This window comes from Aedes aegypti, chromosome 2 (assembly GCF_002204515.2).
Source record: "Aedes aegypti strain LVP_AGWG chromosome 2, AaegL5.0 Primary Assembly, whole genome shotgun sequence".
Taxonomy (NCBI): Eukaryota; Metazoa; Arthropoda; class Insecta; order Diptera; family Culicidae; genus Aedes; species Aedes aegypti.
The window spans coordinates 147,898,383-147,919,246 of NC_035108.1; the positions used below are offsets into that span (position 1 = coordinate 147,898,383).

General features: G+C 39.5%; 1 protein-coding gene across 5 annotated transcripts in view; it reads right to left on the minus strand.

Annotated features, from left to right (window-relative positions):
• The window catches only part of LOC5564305 (protein grainyhead), a 682,122-nt gene that overhangs the window by 75,731 nt on the left and 585,527 nt on the right, over positions 1-20,864 (minus strand). For all 5 annotated transcript variants that reach the window (XM_021842677.1, XM_021842678.1, XM_021842676.1 and 2 more), the window contains 2 exons: positions 18,125-18,287; positions 5,173-5,284 (listed from right to left, as the gene is read on the minus strand). In XM_021842677.1, coding sequence (XP_021698369.1) covers positions 5,173-5,284; positions 18,125-18,287 — 275 coding nt within the window. The remainder of the gene's footprint in view (positions 1-5,172; positions 5,285-18,124; positions 18,288-20,864) is intronic.

A 20,864-nucleotide genomic window follows, 5' to 3' on the forward strand; every position in this document is an offset into this window, starting at 1 on the left:
GCAAATATTGTCCAGCATTTAACATGGTGGTCCAGCCAATGCATAAATTGAAAATAATGTGTTTCACTAAAATATAGTAAAAAAATTCTTCTGAATTGAATAAAAACTTCAATCTTGAAATATTCGGCTTATATACAAACTAAAGCAGCTGAAAAGTACTGTGCAAAAAGATAGAACAATAAGCGGTTAAGCAATGGTTCCGCAAACGAAATTCCTTGAGCAGTCTGCAGCTGATAAGTAGAGCCGATTTCGTAACGTCGGTAACGCCTGCCGTGCAAATCAAATGGAGCTGTAACTTTTCCGTGCGGAAAAATGTTTCTCTCCGCTTATGCCGCGAGTAAAAGTGACATTTCGCTCCACGAAAATCAGTTGTCAAAATAACGCGTAAAAAACAGTTTTTTTTTGCGTTTTTCTTGTCAGCTGCGGACTACGCTTAACAATATTACGACATTTGTATGTAAAATTTTATTTAAAGCGTAGTCCGCAGCTGAAAGGTACTGTGCAAAAAGATAGGACAAGAAGTGGTCAAGAAATGGTTCTGCTATCAAAATTCCTTGAACAGTCCGCAGCTGATAAGTAGAGCCGATTTCGCAACGTCGGTAACTCCTGCCGTGCAAAACAAATGGGGCTGTCAGTTTCGCTTCGCTTATTCCGCAAGTACAAGTGACATTACGCTCCAAGGAAATCAGTTGTCAAAATAACTTAGGTAAAAAAAAACTTTTTTTTCTTGAGCGCTTTTATTGTCAGTAGCGGTAGCGTAGTCATTACGACATTTTTTCAAATATTTCACTAAAAGCATATCAAGAGCAGTCAAGTGTCAATATATGTTGGTTATTGGTTCACTGACGTATTGTATTCACCAAAAAAATGTACCAGGAGTCACAAGCTGAACAGCAAAAGGATTTGCTGAACATTGGCTGATTAATGGTGTACAAGGCTGAACAAGGCACCAGCTGAACACTAATATGAAGAAGAGCTTATTAAACACTCTTGTTCAGTAGTACTCTGAAAGCTGAATATCAAGTTGAATAAACCATTTTACATCGATATTTTTCACTTTCGTTCAGCCAACCTGAATACAACTGATTAAAGAATATAAATATTAAAAATATAGGCGTGCAAATGTTTATTGAAAAACGGTTCAATCCAATTCAACGAACAACAAATCTGCAAATCACGCACACGGGCCTATTGTTAGTAAAAATCTTCTGAAATCTTCATCGATGCATTCGTAAAACAAGATTAAATAACTACACTCTATCACGAAGATTTTCTGGTTACATTTTTGTTCACTGAACGAAACGATGGTAATCGAAAATTATCTGGGATTTTGTTGGAAAACAAAAATCACAACACACTTTTGACAGCTAGCTTAAGTGTTTTTGCGTAATACTAATATCACTTCTCCAGCCTCAAAGCAACCTTTAATACAGCCTTTATTCAGCCCAGTCGATAAGTTATTCTCCTGCTTTGAGCAATATTCATTCAGTCTCATGTAGAGCAGATGTCAAGGTAAGTGGTTATAAATCAGTGGATCGCAGTTCGATTCTCAACTGTTCATAATTAAAAATCTTTGTCTTAAAATTCCAATATATATCTCCTCTATATGTTTGAAATTGTTAGTGGCATTGGTTAATTCCAAAACCGTAAACCAGTAAATATGTTTACATACTTTAGGCTATTGTCGAATAAAGGATGAATAAGCGATTTTTAAGCTTTCGAAGGTTGCCATCTGTTCTAAAAATAGAATTATCGGCATTCAAAGGAGCTTGAATAAGCGCATGTTGGGCCTTTATTAAGCCTTCGGTCAAGCTTTGATTAAGCTTAAAGCTGGATAAAATCCCTAGAATGAGAATGAGGCAATGAACAGCTTTTGTTCAAACGAAGGCTGATTTGAATTAGTTAGAGAAGCGTTCATTAGGCATCCAATTGTTACCTGGTTGTTAACCCAACTTCGGGTTATCCCACGGAACAGCCAAATTGAGCCAAAAGAAGTCAAAGTTAGGTTCATTTGTGACTCCGTGTAGAATAAGGGCGTAGGTTAAATGATCGATTTAGCTTCGTCAATTCTCTCTTCGATGGATAAAGGTGACAAGATGCAAGTTTGTAAGATGTTTTTTTTATGTGAGGATTATTGACGGGGATGCAATCAAGCGTCCTGAGATGAAAAAAATGTCAACAAACTTGTATCATGTTAGTTTTATTCACAGAAGAGTAGATCGACGAAGAGAAATCGATCATGTTACTAACGCCCTTATTCTGGCATACGCTTGAATTGAGTTAACGTGTATTTCTGACGTTTGATTATATTATTTCAAGCGTGTGCCAGAATCGATGATCGCATGATCGATTTTTCTTCATCGATGCTCTCTTCTGTAAATAAAAGTGACAAGATGCGGGTTTCTTAGCATTTTTTCACTTCAAGTCACTAGGCAGCGATGTAATCTTGCGCCCTGAGGTAAAAATGCAGACAATCTTGCGTCTTGTCGTCTTTATTCATAGAAGACAGGATCTATGAAGATAAATCGATCATGCGACTTACGCCCTTATTCTAGAACACGCTTGATGTTTTAATTTCAATTTTGACACTTTTGATCTTTCTTTGACGTTCACTTTGTGGACAAAAATCTACTGGAGTTGTCCTTTATATGACATTTCGGAAGGTACACGGAAAACATAGTTCTCGATTACTTTTTCAAATCGACGTAAGTAACTTTCATACGGTTTTGAGAGAGTTAATTAAGAAGAATCACAACCTTTCATCTAAAACTGTTTTAAAATTAATCCTATTTTTGAATTTTTTTACCGTGTACATCGCTTAAATTTTGCATGCAATCAGCTCGCGTTGAAACACTAGATAGTTCCTATCATTTCCCACAAACATTGTGTGACAAAATGATAAGCCATTTCAATCAGTTACTTACGACGTTTTTATACCAGTGTAAAATCGACTCAAGTAGTGTTTTGTTTTGATTCGTGGTTAAGTCACTTTGTCTTCCATACAACGGAGCGGCGAAAGTAGCGGTTAGGTTGCGAAAGTGGAGAATCTTACTTTCGTCGTTTTGATAATTCGGAAATTCAACGTTCTAAAAGTGAAAAATCGAGTTGGTTGAGAGCGGAGGCGAATCATTAATTATGTACTTACTTTGTTTTAACCATTTTTGCTCACTTGAGATGCGCTGTTCTGGCTCGGAATCGGCCGTAGATTCGCCATGTTCGAAAAAATAAAAATGAATGATAATTGCAGGCTGCTGCCGTACTTTGTATGGTCGGTCTGGATTCCTATTGGGGAGAAGGCGTGTGCCATTACCCCCACGTTGTTCGTTGGTGAGTATGAGTGCCTGAGTTATTAATTAGGGCCAAATGAGGGGTTTCTGCGCACCGCGTGCTATGATCATTTATTGCAACCGCCAAGGTGATGAGTTCCAATTGCTCACCTTGGGTTATGGGGATGCTCCCCCGGGTAATTTGTTGGGAAATTCAGAACATTCTACGCTTAAAGGTTCGCGTGCTCGGGACATAACCGTACTTGTGATGATGATTCCTTCGAACGTTAAGTTTCTAATAAGCCACGCGGCAGGGCATCGGAATGGCATGTTGCGTTAGATTGCAGAAAGATGATAAAATTACGTTTAATCGTTATGGTTGGTCATTTGCAGCTGGCGCGCGATCTTCGCTGGAATCGCATCCTCTTAATTCTAATGAATTTGAGCGCACATCCCGTTCGCCGGAGGATACTCCAGCTCCCAGCATGAGGGCCCTGCGCTACTCGAGGTTCAATATGGCGCTCGTCGGGCAATTACTGAGTTCCCGGTAGGAGGAGAAGCCACTACCACCACCTGGTGCGATTGTCATCGACTTGGCGAAAACCCGTTCGCAAACAATCACATTTACCATAAATCGCCGCCTGGTTATTGTGTGCCATAATCGATAAAAATAATTAAATAATTGTTGTCTCTCAATCGATTTGACTTCTACGGGTAGTTCTCAGTTGGGACACACGAGACGCGGAATGGAGGCTTCTAAGTCTGGTTGCAAGGTCTGCAATTTTTGTACTGAAGGTTGTAACAAAAACTAAGGGATGAATTACACATTGAGCATATAAACAATTTACAAGCATATATCGACATTTGTAACGTTCCTTCTGTCTTTCGTGTATAAAGCATCATTTTTTGAGTCTAAAAGGTTGATAAGGCCGCACGGGACGTCATCATAATCACCCTATCCATTTCAAGAAGCAAATCCCAAGAACCACTCCATATATCGATGCGAAAATGTATCACTATGATTCTATATATGTAGTGCACAACCCAATAAATTTTCAGCTTCAACGGTTCACTAAAACTCGAGATTTGCTTCCACAAAGTTTTGATGATAATTGTTAGAGTGAGACAAAAGATAGGGAAAATAACACGGTCTCCCGTGTCCCCATAAGGTTCCGTATGAGCGAACACATATATTTTTTTTATCTTTATTAACGAGATTTTTAACCCTGGGCTAGTTTATCTCGGGAAAACATATTTTGAGAGTGAAGTTCCATACGCAACAGACAGACGAAACGTTACAAATGTTGTTATATGTTTGTTATTTGTTTATTAGTTCAACGTAGAAATCGTCCCTTTTTTGTTTACACTGGCGCCTAACATGGGGCTTAGTTATACGCTCTTTAGTGCCAATATTAAATGACTCCTATTTCTGTTATTTCCACCAATTAGATCTAGAGGAAAGAGACCTGAATGTTAGAATCACGGAGTGTATTTCTGTGAACGCCAATGCTACAAAAATAAGATACAAATCATAGCTGAACAAATGAACAAATTACAAAAACCTATTGACATTTGTAACGTTTTCTCTGTCTCTTGTGTATGGATTGTCACTTTGAACAACGATAGTACAAAGTTTTGTTTCGTTAAATTCAAGAAATTTGCTCGATTTAGAACACTCCACGCTTCTTGTTTCATTAGGACCTCCAATGAGTCATATTCATAAACCCAATCGACCACATGAGGTAACATGATTTACCTCAAATTCATGTGCCAATGCTCCCCATGAAACTGGTCCCCCTCGATGGCTCAGCTACCTAAGCCATTTAATTGCGTATTTCTTTCAGGCCCAGCTCAATGTTTGCATCGCACGAATGGGTCATTGACACTACAGTAGCTAAGTACTTACCGGCATCCAGTATCCGCTGTTTGACCGAGTGCTGTCGACTGTGCCAAAAGTGCCAGGCTTTGATTTCGTCCTCGGGACTCTTCTCTTCGCGGAACATCAGCATGATGACACTCTGGAAAAGATACAGAAAAAAAAAACAATAAATTAGATTTCTAGTTGTCACGATCTAATAATTTCGCTTATCATAATTCTAGCAGGTGAACACATTTCTTTTCAAACGAACAAGAAGAATAAGGAAACATTTTCATTTTCCTGCTGGGTGAAGAATTAACAACGCAAAAGGTCGAAGCCCAAAGGAAGTAACGCATCAGAGACTGTAGACTATCAACTGTTGCGATAACAAGTTGTAGTAATTAAATGCACCTCGCCTCGCCCCGCGTACAGAGAGGAAAGCAAGCACGATGGTCGTTCTATCGTGGCTAAAGATAATTGAAACATTTTAATAATGAACATCCAGAACAGATTGCGCAGGGAGAATCGTTGTTCTGGAATCGTTTAGTGGGTGGGAGGGAGAAGGAGGATCGAAAGGAAATGCGTCTAGCTATAAAACTGATAGTGTTTTGGCACTTTCTCACTGTATGGAAATAGTTGTGGTAGTGCTTCATGGTGGTCTTTTGTGGCGATTTTGAAGAAAATATAGTGGCCGTTACGTTTGCAGAATTATCTGTTTCTTTTTAAAACCATAACATATTTGGTTGCAAATAACATTTTCTTGTAAATGAATTAGGGTAAAAATTATTTTTTTCATTTGTATATCGTTTAGCAGGTACGAATATACCGGCGGGATTTGAATCCACGACCGTCAGCTTGGTCTTACTGAATAGCTGCGCGTTTACCGCCTTGGTGTAATCTGGGCCCTGGGCTATATGTCAAGAATTTTTTGGAGAATTTCAAAGCTTTTCAGTGAAGGTTTGGAACAAATATGTAAAATTCACCAAAATTTCATTAATCGCTATATGACAGCCTGATGTTAATAGTAAATAGCAAGTCAACGCAATTGGACCACATTTGTAAACATTTTTCATGTATTCGAAATGTGAACTCAATCAAAACTGATTTTAAGGGCTCCCGGGCCCGGCATTCGATCATTCATAACCTCGAAACGATTCCGCACTACTAGTTACAAGTCTCAGCACCGACAGGCAGCAGCACCCTTTTCCTTTCGGCGTTCGCTGTCATCGCTGTCGATGATTGATCGAATCTGATAAAAAGCTAACTCATGCGGACGTTTGACATCTCATACCGTGCGCTCGCTCAGATCTCTCGTAGTGCGTGTCCTGTCCCGGCGAAATAACATCGTTCTGAGCCTTCAAGGAAGCACCGGAGATGACAAATTAACTTCAGCACGAAAAAAACATCCCATGCTCACAAGACGTTGCTAGTGCACATCGTGAATGGAATCCCCCGGTTCGATCTAATTTAAATATTTACTCAAAGATTAATTATTTTATAATCTTCGACATCACAGCTGGTACAAACGATGACTATACTACGGGATGGCAAAGCGGCCTCACCAAGGCTGCATCCTCAATCCGCGTGTTCGTAGTCTTGCGTTTAACGGTCGATGATGCACTGCAATCGGGGCACAGTGGCCACACACCATGCACATGTCGGTCAAAAGAGTAAACCTCATTAAAATTGTTCCGAAATCTCCATTCATCATGTCTTGGTGCAAAAATGCGCAAGCCATAGTAGTGCATAGCCATAGCCAAAGTACATCGAATACTATGGAATATTTGTGATACACAGAGGAATGAATGATCAATTAAATACGTTTCCTAGGTATCAGACAAGAAAGTTTGGAAATCAGCATCTTTTTTTTGAATAGTTCTTTTTTGTTAACATGTCGAAATTTTCGACAATTATGTAAATGTCAAATACAATTTAAACATAGAATAAGGTCTATTCGTTCGAATGAGACCGGTTGAGATGGGCTTGGTGAAATTTAGTTTAGCAACAGCTGTTTGGATGGAACAGCATCCAAGAAATCGGAACAAAAAAAAAAACTCGTCTTGTATCTCTACAGCTCTCATGATCATTTTTTTGACTTTTGGTCATCTTTGGGCCACTGTGCGGGGAAAGAACCAAAGTCAGTCAGTGGAGCAGCAGCAGCAGAGCTGTAAAAGGGGGGTTAGCGGTGGAAGAGTCACAGAGTGCAGTGCGCCGGAAAATCGCGTTTTACACGGTCGCTTTGGCGCGCAAGTGTCCGTAACCGCCGAGCAACTACGGAAAAGAGGGGGGAAAATTACCACCTCTGGGCAGTCAATCGGTTTGTAGGAGATGGGACAGTAGTGCGGGATGGATGGCAACTACGGAGCGATATAATCAGCGATCTTGGACGGAGATTTCGCGCTCCGTGTGCAGGCTTGAAGTCCGGTAACAACCTGCGCGCGCATTTCACTTGGGTCGACTTGGAAGTCAGGACAGGAGACAGGAGGGTGGAACGAGTCAACGAGCGTCAAAATACGGACGGGGAAAAAATTGTACGAGAGTCCATTCGTCTGGGTGGTTTGAACAAGCGGAGGCCGCCTGTAGTCAGCGTGTGATAAAAGTCAAAGACTCTTGTAGAAAAACGCCAACGAAAGAGTGGCAACAGTATCACTCGGCGCGACGCTGCAGCAGCGTGGACACAGAAACTCAACGCAGATGTGAGGACATGGGTATAGCTAGATAGGGGCTGATAGTAGGGGCCGTTGCCTTACCCATGGTCGATGGAAAAAACTCGAAATCAACTGTTTTGTTGCTGCAAAAACTAATCTGATGTTTGATTTTATTCAAAAATTATCGATAGCAGTCATACTTTTAAAAAAGTTGCCTCATGATATACTTCTTGAAACATCCTTGAAGTCCAATAAAAATGATATTTCTGTCAATGGTCTTACAGGTAAATAATTCCAAAATGTCCTCAATAGTTTTCGAATTAAAACGAGCACCACTAGGAATCCTTCCAAGTTTCTACATTAGGGATGCCTTAACGTGTTTCCCGGAAATTCCCCCAATTTTTTTTTAAACAAAATCTCCTATGAATTGTACTAAGAAGGTACTTGGAATTGCTAGAAGAAAGAAATCTCATCGGAATTTGCACAGGAATTCCTTAAAAAATGTTCCAGAAGTTAAGTTGAGTAATAATCACTTGGTCTTTCAAATTTTTGCACGTTCGAGAGCTTCTGTCGAGTAAGTAAAGAAACTGCATTCGGTTGGTCATATTGATAGGCATCTCGGTATTTATGATTGAAAACAATTTTTGAGGACTCCCTTGTTTTTGAAAAACTGCCACAACTTAGGAAATTTCTTAAACAATCCCATCACAATGACATGTTTTTGAAACCTGAAATTTCATGGCGTTCTCCAACATTTACATAATTGGAAAGCCAAACTAGTTTAACATTAAATATAAAAAATCAAAAAAAAATTATTGTTTGTTGATTTTGTGAAACACTTCTTATCATTTAACGACAAAATCCAATATGGCGACCAGAGCACGTTTAAGAGTTTCTCTTCATCTAACAAGTTTTTCTCAAATGGTACAAATAGTTACACTAAAAATTATGAATAATAAGGAATATGCATGGATGTATTCCGGGACAAATTCTTGGAGGACTTTCTGAAATAATATGGAAATAATTCAACGATTTTTCTACGGAATCCTCCAATATGTTTAAGGATTCCACCTACAGTTCTTCAAAGATTTCACCAAGTAATTACGCCAAGTTTTACCGATGAGATTCATCCAAAAATTCTTGCAGAATACGTTCAAGAATTGCTCTGGGGAATTTCATTCAATCAAATAGTACAAATATTTACATTAGGAGTGCAAATAGTGAACAATGAGGAATACGCGTGGATGAATTTCCGGACAAATTGTTGGAGGACTTTCTGAGAGATTTTCTAGAATAGTCCTAGAATAAAAAAAAGACCTGATGAAACAGCTGAATCCCGAGAAATTTTTAGACGCAATACAGAAAATTCATCGAATAGTTTATCGTGGAAACCAGGGCATATCCTAAGCGTATCTCAAGAAAAGAATTAAATAAGTTTTGGAAAAAAAAAAATATTTCAAAAAATCTTGAGTTTGATTCCTGACTTTGTTGGTATCTCAAGTACAATCTCTAGAGGAAGATCGCAACAAGCCGTGCGCGTGGACGGTTTCGTTTTTGAATATTCTGTCACGTTTTCTTCAGTTCCGCGTTTTTAATTCGGTCGGCGAAAAATAGATACGGCTGATGGTGCTACGCCACTTGTTTTAGTATTGCAAATATTTTTTTTGGGGTGTTCTTCGGGCTAGATTTTCACGTGATTCGCAAAAGTTTGGCCGGCAATACGCCGGCGTATTTTGTACAAATTATTTAGTAAAGTAGTCAAGACGGAAGCTGATTATGACTACTGGCCGCTCTCTGCGCTAAAAGGGTCATTTTGGCGAAAGAATCAATGTTATAGCTATTTTTCTCTAATTAGAACCTTTCGAAATAGTCAAGAGCTAGTATTTTGTGATGGCAGAAGTCAGAAAGTTTGTCGGTGTTCTCTATTGCTAGAGGAGCGACGAATTGGAGATTAGTTCCAAAAATGTAATTTGGTGAATTTGTTCTGATCACAATGCGTAAATATTAAACATTTATCGACCAGAACGTGGCACTACTTTTTCCATCAACATTCCACAACATCCCGTAACACCTATGAGGGGTCGTATAGTTCTCTGCATCTTTCTTAAGTAGGTGTTCAATCAATCATCCTTTCCCATTCCTAAGCATTCGCAAGGACAAGGCCAGGACAGCTCTCGACTATTGGAGGATGCGTCAATCTTGTCTAAGAGTAAGAGGTAATTTCTGTAATTTCTGACTTTGGTAACGAACGGGATGGAGGCAACCCTCGAACAATGGTCTAGGATTGTACCACCTACGAATTTGTGCAAAATGCTTAATGCTTATGCTAATCTCAAGTACAATCTCTAGAGCAGCTCCGAGTCGATTTAAAAAAAAAGAATTCTAAAGAAAATTATTTAGAAATTCCGAAAAGTTTCATAAGGGGAATCAATAGTCAATTTAATGAAAAAAATATTGAAAGTGGATTTTGGAGGAATTTTTGCTAAAATCTATAACTTTTTTTTAAATTAAACTTTGAAGAATTTCTGGCCGCAAGTATCTAAGAGCAATCCCAATAGAAACTCTACATGAATTGATGTAAAAAAATTTCTGAAAGTAAATCCTGTATGGTTTCTTGGAGAAATGTATGGAAAAACTCTTTAAAGGTTAGGAAAAGGAGAAACCCTAAAGGAATTTATCGTAAAGAATTCTCAGAGAAACTGTATCCTGAACGGAAATCATTATATGATTTAATCATCCCGAGTCTCAAGTGTGCCGATTAATAAAAACCTTATGACTACATATTTCCATTCAGAAATGGCTCAATCTGGAACTTGGCTTAGAAATACAAGTAGGTTGCGTTTCATAGTCCAATATTTCTATACAAAAATGTGAATAAGGGAGGAGAATGGATGTTATTCATAAAGTTTCGCTTCACGAAGAATTCAAGATATTCATTCGAAATTCATACTTTTGAAGTCGCTTGCCTCTCTCTTAAGGAAATCCTGGCTACGCTTACGCTTGGTTGACTTTTCGCAAGAATGGGGCTGATAGGATAGAATGATGGGGCCCAGATAGCCGTAGCGGTAAACGCGCAGCTATTCAGCAAGTCCAAGCTGAGGGTCGTGGGTTCGAATCCCACCGGTCGAGGATCTTTTCGGGTTGGAAATGTTCTCGACTTCCCAGGGCATAAAGTATCATCGTACCTGCCACACGATATACGCATGCAAAAATGGTCATTGGCACAGTAAGTTCTCAGTTAATAACTGTGGAAGTGCTCATAAGAACACTAAGCTGAGAAGCAGGCTCTGTCCCAGTGGGGACGTAATGCCAGAAAGAAGAAGGATAGAATGATGTAAAAATGGAACTTGAAATGTTTTGTATTCAGATTTGCTAACTCGATTTTCTGGTATACAACATCAGTGGCCGAATCGACCCATCTTTGCTACATCCTCGAACCAAGCGGAGCGATGTGTCCACACGTCCGCACGCCAAAGCCGGACAGACAGACACAATCCAACAAACGGCCTCCACATACAGAGAAGATACACGGCGAAAGACGAGAGAGAAAATAATTAGGGGAAAGTGGGGCAGTTTGGCCACCTTAAGGAAAAGTCGATGAAAGTGCTGGAAATATTATGAATTTTTCGAATATTTGCATGATTTCCAACAATTTTTAGATGAATACACTAGATCCGCATGATTTCCTTTGTCTCATAAAATTCACGAATAAATGATTGATTTTTCAAAATTTCTCATTTTTCGAGTCGATTTTTTACTGATGGGGTGATATGAGCACCCCATTTTGATTGCAAAATTATCTCATATAATCTAAAAATTCAATTATTTTGTTACAACACTTGAAAGTTATTAGTATTTATAAATACTCCGTGCAAGAAGGTATAATTTTTTAAAACCATTTTAACAGTCAAATATCATCATTCTGAAATGATGAAAATTAAAGGAGTCATTCGGGGCGATATGGGCAGTTTTTTCGAACATCATTTATTTATTTTTATTTGAGTTTCGAACATTGACTTATAACATGCCTATTGCTTCATTTCCTCATCAGCTTTGGGGTTGCATGTTATTTCAGATGAAATTTAAAGAATTTATGCAGTTTTAAGGGGGTGCTCATTTCACCCCATTGGCCAAACCGCCCCGACTACCCCTATTATAAATAAGTAAACTGACTAATAGTTAAAAGATATAGATACATTACAAACAAGGTATTTTGAGATATAAATCTTAATTAAAATTGCACAATGTTTTCTACGTTTACAGTTAGAAGATAGCTTTCCTTCCTTTTTGTGTCGTTTGTGTCTCTGAGCGTTTTTTTCTTCCCTGCCTTCTTCCTTCTTTCTTTCGCTGCAATTCCCCATGCGTGCGTGGCTGGTTCGCGTTTCTTCCTACACGAGAGACGAGCTTCCAATGCTGAATCGGTCTGCGAGGCTGACATTTCTCCCTGGGCAGTTTTGAAAAATGTTTCTCTCTTAATATTTTTATGTTTTATTAGCTAAACTTTTGCAGTACACGCTGACCGTTGTGGCATCGCATGGCAATTAATAAAATATCATCGGCCGTCGTCGTCGTCGTCGTGTTGCTCTCTGAGGACGAACGACGACACGCACAGCACTTTCTTTGGGAGATATGTACGTTTTGGTACTTGGATCCCTGGGAATTGTTCCGCTCGAGGATGACGCTTTTAGAAACGCCTCCGGCGGCGCTTCCAAACAGACATTCCTATGAATAGCTAAGAGAAAGCAAACACTCACATTCGGGCCAAAAGGTGCGCTTCGCTTCCCCGGGAATCAAACAAACAAACAATCAACCCATCGATTGAATGGTGTAGAATTTAAATATTTTTATTGTGAAAATGAATAATTACTCCCTTTCTGGTCGGGAAGCTCCTTGCCATCCCATTTGCCTGTCGCTTCTTTTGTGAAAAAAGATACTCACGAAAAGAGCGTTGATGAGCATCGCAAATCAGCATATGAAAAAAAACTTCCCAACGATGCTTCTTACTTCCTCTCCAGGGGTGGCAATTCCAGACAATTGCTCTCAGAAGCAGATCAAGATCATCAACTCGAGCCCAGCATCCTGCCAAAGTCCCCGCTTGTTGTGCATAAACATATATCTTGTCAAAGGAAGCAAGGAACGACGGAATGTTTGTTTTAGGGCATCTGCTTCCTTATGAATCGTTATATGCAAATTTCAAACTCCGGCAAAGGGTTACGGACGTCGCTGTCTATCGTCGTTGCGTCGTCATCCCCCAAGGGATTCAGCAACGGCGGCATAAGAAGCTGCTTGCTACAGAAATAATGATAAATTACGAGACTATGAAATACGACGGCGAGGAACCGGGGAACAGTGACGGGAAAAACGGTGAAATTGGAACTGTATCTTTTTGATTACTGCCCTAGAAGATTGTCGGTTGTCACGTTGGATGAGGGCAGGAAACTGTGTTCTGGGTTAATGTTGAAACGCATTTGGAACTAAATGTGCATTCATTCCAATAAAGTTCAAATTCTATTCAAATATAAATCTTTTTCTATTCTAATTCCATTTTACTGTCATTTTACTTCAATTTACTTTCTACATGCATTCAAATTTCAATTTCCTTTAAGTTTCATTTCACTTCCATTCCATTTCCATTCTACTTCCATTCTACTTTCATTTCACTTCTTTTTCACTGCCATTCCTCTTCCGTTCAACTTACATTCTTTTACATTCCAACTCCACTCCACTCCAAATCCATTACACTTCCATTCCACTTCTATTCTTCTCCCATTCAACTTCCATTTCACTTCCGTTCCTCTTCAATTCCATTTCCATTCTACTTCCATTCCACTTCCATTTCGCTTTTATTCCCCTTCTATTCTTATTCCATTATACTTCCATTCCATTTCAATTTTACTTCCATTTCACATCCATTCCATTTTCATTCCATTTCAATTCCACTTCCATTTCACTTCCATGTTACTTCCATTTAACTTCCATTCTACTTCCATTCCATTTAAATTCCACTTCCATTCCACATCTATTCAACATTTAAAATCGTTCCAGTCGAGTATCGTAGATCAACTCTACTTAATATGTTTGAAGTAGCGGTCCAATAGTTTAAAATGTCATAAGAGGGCCCCTTCTCGCATGATCAAGCTCTAGACAATTCTTGCTAGATTCATAGCGAAATTTTTGGTTTTGGATACATCCTTGAAATGTCCTTACAAAATAATATTGATTTTGCAGTAGAGTCATTGGTGGGTTTCTGTTCTAGATCTAAGTAGGATTGCTGAATAAACACCTGGTAGATTCAACCCACAAAATCCTCGTTGATTCATGTGAAAGATGTTGGCATTTGGATTCAAATCAATGAGATTAATGTTATACATCCTTTGAAATCCTGTGAGAATATATTAAACTCCTTCGGAATCTTTGGAAATGCCTTTAGAAGAATGGAAGTGGAATCGAAATGGAATGGAAGGGGAATAGAAGTGGAATTAAAATGGAATGGAATTAAAGTTAAATGGAAGTGGAATGATAGCGGAATGGAAGTGGAATGGAAGTAGAATGCAAGTAGAATGGAAGTGAAATGGAAGTGGAATTGAAAATGGAAATGGAATGTAAGCGCAATGGAAGTGAAATTGAAGTGGAATGGAAGTGGAAATGGAATGGAACGGAAGTGGAATGGAAGTGAAATAGAAGTGGAATGGAAGTGGAATGGAAGTGGAATGAAGTGGAATGGAAGTGGAATGGAAGCGGAATGGAAGTGGAATTGAGAATGGAATGGAAATGGAATTAAAGTGGAATGGAAGTGGAATTAAAATGGAATGGAATGAAAGTTAAATGGAAGTGGAATGATAACGGAATGGAAGTGGAATGGAAGTGGAATGGAAGTAGAATGCAAGTAGAATGGAAGTGAAATGGAAGTGGAATTGAAAATGGAAATGGAATGTAAGCGCAATGGAAGTGAAATGGAAGTGAAATGGAAGTGGAATGGAGGCGGAATGGAAGTGGAATTGAGAATGGAATGGAAATGGAATTGAAGTGGAATGGAAGTGGAATTAAAATGGAATGGAATGAAAGTTAAACGGAAGTGGAATGATAGCGGAATGGAAGTAGAATGCAAGTAGAATGGAAGTGAAATGGAAGTGGAATTGAAAATGGAAATGGAATGTAAGCGCAATGGAAGTGAAATTGAAGTGGAATGGAAGTGGAAATGGAATGGAACGGAAGTGGAATGGAAGTGAAATAGAAGTGGAATAGAAGTGGAATGGAAGTGGAATGGAAGTGGAATGAAGTGGAATGGAAGTGGAATGGAAGTGGAACGGAAGTGGAACGGAAGTGGACAGGAAATGGAATGGAAGTGGAATGGAAGTGGAATGGAAGTAGAATGGAAGTGGAATGGAAATGGAATGGAGGTGGAATTCAAGTAGAATGTAAGTGGAATGGAAGTAGAATGGAAGTAGAATGAGAGTTGAATGGAAATGGAATTGAAAATGGAAATGGAATGTAAGCGCAATGGAAGTGAAATGGAAGTGAAATGGAAGTGGAATGGAAGCGGAATGGAAGTGGAATTGAGAATGGAATGGAAATGGAATTAAAGTGGAATGGAAGTGGTATTAAAATGGAATGGAATGAAAGTTAAACGGAAGTGGAATGATAGCGGAATGGAAGTGGAATGGAAGTGGAATGGAAGTAGAATGCAAGTAGAATGGAAGTGAAATGGAAGTGGAATTGAAAATGGAAATGGAATGTAAGCGCAATGGAAGTGAAATTGAAGTGGAATAGAAGTGGAAATGGAATGGAACGGAAGTGGAATGGAAGTGAAATAGAAGTGGAATAGAAGTGGAATGGAAGTGGAATGGAAGTGGAATGGAAGTGGAATGGAAGTGGAATGAAGTGGAACGGAAGTGGAACGGAAGTGGAACGGAAGTGGACAGGAAATGGAATGGAAGTGGAATGGAAGTGGAATGGAAGTAGAATGGAAGTGGAATGGAAATGGAATGGAGGTGGAATTCAAGTAGAATGTAAGTGGAATGGAAGTAGAATGGAAGTAGAATGAGAGTAGAATGGAAGTGGAATGGAAGTGGAACGGAAGTGTAACGGAAGTGGAATGGAAGTGGAATTGAAAGTGGAATAGAAGTGGAATGGAAAGGGAATGGAAGCGGAATGGAAGTGGAATGGAAGGGGGATAGAAGTGGAATGGATGTGGAATAGAAGTGGAATGGTAGTGAAACGGAAGTAAAATTCAAGTGGAATGGAAGTGGAATTAAAATGGAATGGAAGTGAAATGAAAGTGAAATTCAAGTGGAATGGAAGTGGAATTGAAAATGGAATTAAAATGGAATGGAAGTGGAATGGAAGGGGAATGGAAGGGGAATCAAAGTGGAATTAAAATGGAATGGAAGTGGAATGGAAGGCAAATGGAAGGGGAATAGAAGTGGAATGGAAGCGAAATGGAAGTGGAATGGTAGTGAAATGGAAGTGGAATTCAAAAAGGGAATGGAAGAGGAATCAAAGTTCAATGGAAATGGAATGAAAATGGAGTTCGTCCAATAATCACCATTGGTTCGACGGCTTGGGCTTCAAATCGTGGATTTCCAAATACGTCATTCTACTCGGAGTACTTCCGTACCTAATCTTGAGAGTGCTTAGTTTATTTCCATCGAATCCATGACGTCATAGGAAAATACCGTTTGATGCAAATCAAACCTCGCTTCGTGAGTGTGGGTGCTCTCGTCTGGCACTGTCGCAGACACGTCGCCGTTCCTCCACATTTGGTCACGGCCACTAACGCGTTCTACACCACATCGACTGATGAATTAATAACGCTCCCCCTCTAACAAATACGATCACAGCTCAAGTGCCTCACGAACCAGTTCTGTCCGAAAGTGGTTGGAATAAATTTTTCATAGGAAAACACCTCCCCTCGGGGCAACCAGTCCGATACCAAAACCAACGGAACTTTACCACCGTTCGATTTCGGTACGGTCCGAGAATGGAATTTTCTACGCACCACACACGTCCTCTTCAGCTGCAGCTCTAGTGGTCAGGTCGTGATTTGTGGTGCGCGACACACATTCTTTCGGATGGTTTCAAAGTCAGGGTCTGCTGTAAACTTCCAAGTCGCGCTGGTACGTGATCATCTTTCTGAGCACTATGGGCGATCAGGTGGCGAAAAATTTAAAACGATTCATATTAGCTTAACTATGTAAGTACTAATATTTCTAAAATTTGTTTCGAAAGCAATTTTTTTTGAGAACAAGTTTTTTTGGAAACAATATTTTTTTGGAAAACAAATTGTTTTGATAACAAGTTTGTTTGGCTACAAGTTTTTTTTTAACAAAATCTCAAATTTGTACCACAAAATTCATAAATTCGACACAAGTCTTTTTTTACGAATGTTTTTGTCCACCAGCTGCCCACAGAGTGCTGCGGTAGCTGCGCGGCACTTACTGTGATGTACGAAAATGTTCAAACCAGAATTTCTGGAAACACGTTTTTCCGGCTTCTACTACTGCTGCATGTGGTGAAAGACACTGGCGCTCTGGATGCGAAGGTGGCCGACGTTTGATGCGATTAATCACGGAAAGCGGCTACGAGGTCAAGGCCGACGACCAGGAGAGCACTTGTTGCGTGCTCTGCTGCTGCTGATCCCGAAAAAGCAACAAAAAACAGGACTAACTGGTTCACTGGATCTAACACCTTTCAAGTCGGCGCAAGCAAAAGTCACACGCGAGTACCTACTCTACGGCGATGTGGATTGGGAAGGGGAACGGATGCAGGATGATTCCCAGATGGGATGAGTTAGCGCAATTTTTTTCGGGAAGGGGTTGGACGCGAAATTTCGTCACATCTCTCGCTCGGGGTGATGTTGCAGCTGAACCGTGTCAGAGGGAAGTCACAATTACGTGACGAAGTGCGAGAAAGAAGATACTTTAGGTCGTTTAATGAAAAGGGTGCGGGATTGTGCAAGGAAATTTGTTCCTCTACGATGAGATAGGGTGCATTTTTTGAGCATCGAACAGATAATAGTTTCAATTGAATGTGACGTCTCCGATTACTCCCGGCGTGGAACGATTCATCGGAAGAATGCAAATCAGATGATTTGTCGAAAGCAGTTTCATCAAAAGAATAGCTCATCCAACGAGCCTAGGACAGGACTGCTCAACTTTTTTTGTTCGCGGGCCAATACATACAAATAAGCCAAGGGTTCTGTACTCTATGAGAAAAATGTCAAAAATGTAATTGAATAAAACGGTATCTAAACTCTAACGTTTTGAACGTTTTTTGAAGCTCGGCCCAAATGTGACCCGCGACCCTTACGTTGTAAACCCCTGGCCTAAGAATCTGTGCCCGCCAAAACCTACCTTGACAGTCTGACTCTTGAGTGGCTTATCCGGATCGTGGATGTACTCCAGGGTGATTCCGTAGAACTGTCCCTTGTTGATGTACGTTATCCGGTCGTCTTCCCGACGCTGCGATGAACTGATGGGACTTTCCAGGTAATATTTGAAGCCGACGTTGGAGAATCTGGAAAATGGAAATGGAAAATGGCGGAGCATTAATGGGAAAGTTCCGAGTAATTGCGCCAATAGCCGAGGCATTGGCAAACGAGCTGTCTATTTGTTTGGCATTCTGGGGAATGCGCGCGTTGCGTTGAACGTCGTTTGGACTCTAGAAGATCGAGAAGGCACGCAGCTCATTAGCAAACCCACCAGTGACAGAATGGATTTATGAACAGCATAATTGAAAATCTCGAAATACTTCAACCAAATATGTCGGACAACGATCGGCTGCCGGAGGGGTCTGCAACTAAATTGCAATCCGCACAGGTAGACGGTTGCACAATGGTCGGAAAAAAGATTAAGTTTGGCCAAAACTGGTTTTATCGTTAAGGACTAATCTTAAAATGCTATTCGGTATAAAACTTTTTTGAACCGTACAACCGTACAGTTTATTTATTGAAAATGCAAACAAATTTGACTAAAAATACAAATTCGTTTTTGTTTGATCAAGTTTGATCTAAATGGGCTAAATCATTGTCTAAATATTTTGTTACATAATTTATTAAAAAAATATTGAAAATACATACATTTTTTAATGTTGTGCACCAAATTTTCTGGTTTTCAATTTCAAAATTGTACATATGTATTTACAATATCATTATTTTGTACTTTATCTTAATACCACAGACAAGCAGACGTCATCACTGTCCATCGATCACCTTTTTAACGGTCGAATCAAAAATATGGTAGGTGGTCAATCCGCCACCCGCAGCGCTCGCATAATTTTTGTTCGTGTTTGACGTTTACACACTACCGCCATCTGTTGGCCTGTCGGCCAAACACACCGATTTTAGCATTGGGCGCACATGTCCTCGTGACTATGATTTTGATCGGGATTTGTTCTAAGTGTTACGTCTGTTTGTCTGTGTTAATACTACATTTTTTTTTTAATTTAGTCAATTGGGCAACATAAACATCAAAGAAATTTCTATTTTAGTACAATTTCAATCCAGCATTATAAGAACAAAATAAATAAAATATGTTTTGAAATAATGAATTATATAAAAGTCCCAAAATCATTTTTAGTGGTTTTGGCCCCTTTTTTTATGGAGCCCGACCATCGTGAACTGGTTGGTTGGGCTATTATCTCTTCGTCCGACGGTCTTTGGTCGTCGATCGTTGTCGACTGTACGGCCAAATTGGAAGATGGTGATCGTAAACGCACATATGCACAACATCAACATCGAAGGGGGCGACGACGACGGCTGAGTAGAGAGAGTTTGCCCAAGGAGGTGGGGAGAACAAAATAGTTGAAGGCACAATTAGAAATTTCTATGAATTAACAGGGGAATTGTAGAAATAATATCGAAAATTCCATAACCGGAGAGGCAGGCGGAGCGGAGTGCGTGTGTCCGAGCGCGCGATTCCAGCTGTCAATAGCGGGATCAGTTTGCGAACGGTGATCGGGTCGACGATGCACTAGTTCGGTGCGGAGGTGAATTGAACATAGGCGTAGCTAGGAGGTCACAATGGAATGGGGATTTGAAAAAAGGTCTTAAAAGAGAGCTTCAGCTTCCATCTTATGAGTCCCATTGTTAATTAGATGCTCAATAGCAAACATTGATTAGACCTAGCCTTCAAACATCTAAAACAGTTCCATTTACAAGTAATTTAGCACAAAAACTGCCACATTGCATCATTTACGACAGAACAAAATATAAATCAAAATTCTTTGAGTTGACTTTCATCGAAATTAAAAACATGAAAAACATGACAAAACTTCCAAAGGACAGTAAGTAGGAATGGTTTTTTTTTCCTTTTCAGAGCTTTCCCATTTACTAAAAGTGTATTATGACTGAAGTTCTAGAAAATACACTGAATTGTCGACTTCGTGGACGAATACGACATCCAAATTTTGTTGCGCAATTTTGAAATCTTGGGATCATGCGTGACACTTAACAAAACTTGAAATATGACCACCAGAATTGATACTTTTTGCGTTTCTGGATGCCTACTGAATTTATGTCAATCGGGCTCATGATTGCAGAAGTTTAACTGGGTTGAAATTTATCCCTGAAACTTCCAACTGTGTGAAACTTAAAAATAGAAAATAATGCTAATCAAAGTAATGTTTTTCACTGTTTGTTACATTTTTTACCTAAGTTTTGTGACAACTCGTCGTTAATTAAGTTTTTTGAGAGTGATCTTGAAAAAGGTAGAAAATGGATTGGTCTCCAACGGGATTTTTCAGCAAGTTTTTTTGCTCTCTAGTTTGAAGAAGTAACAATAAAAATTCCAGTTTTCGCTTATGCAAGGAAGCAACCTACAAATGCTATAATTTTGCACTGAATTGACATTCTAAGTGTTGAAGTGGCTCTAACATATCGTCACGTATTGATATCACTGCAATATTTATGAAACATTTGATTAAGGAACACTTATCTTCGGTTAAATCTCACAGATCTGAACCTCTGGTCTTAGCAGAAACGACATTATTATTCAACAAGTTTTGTTTCTGAGCACCAGTCGATTGTAAGTAAAAGGTTTTTTCCCGGAGCTTATAGGGTTGCTTGTTGTTCCATCTGCCCGTTATTTGACCCAT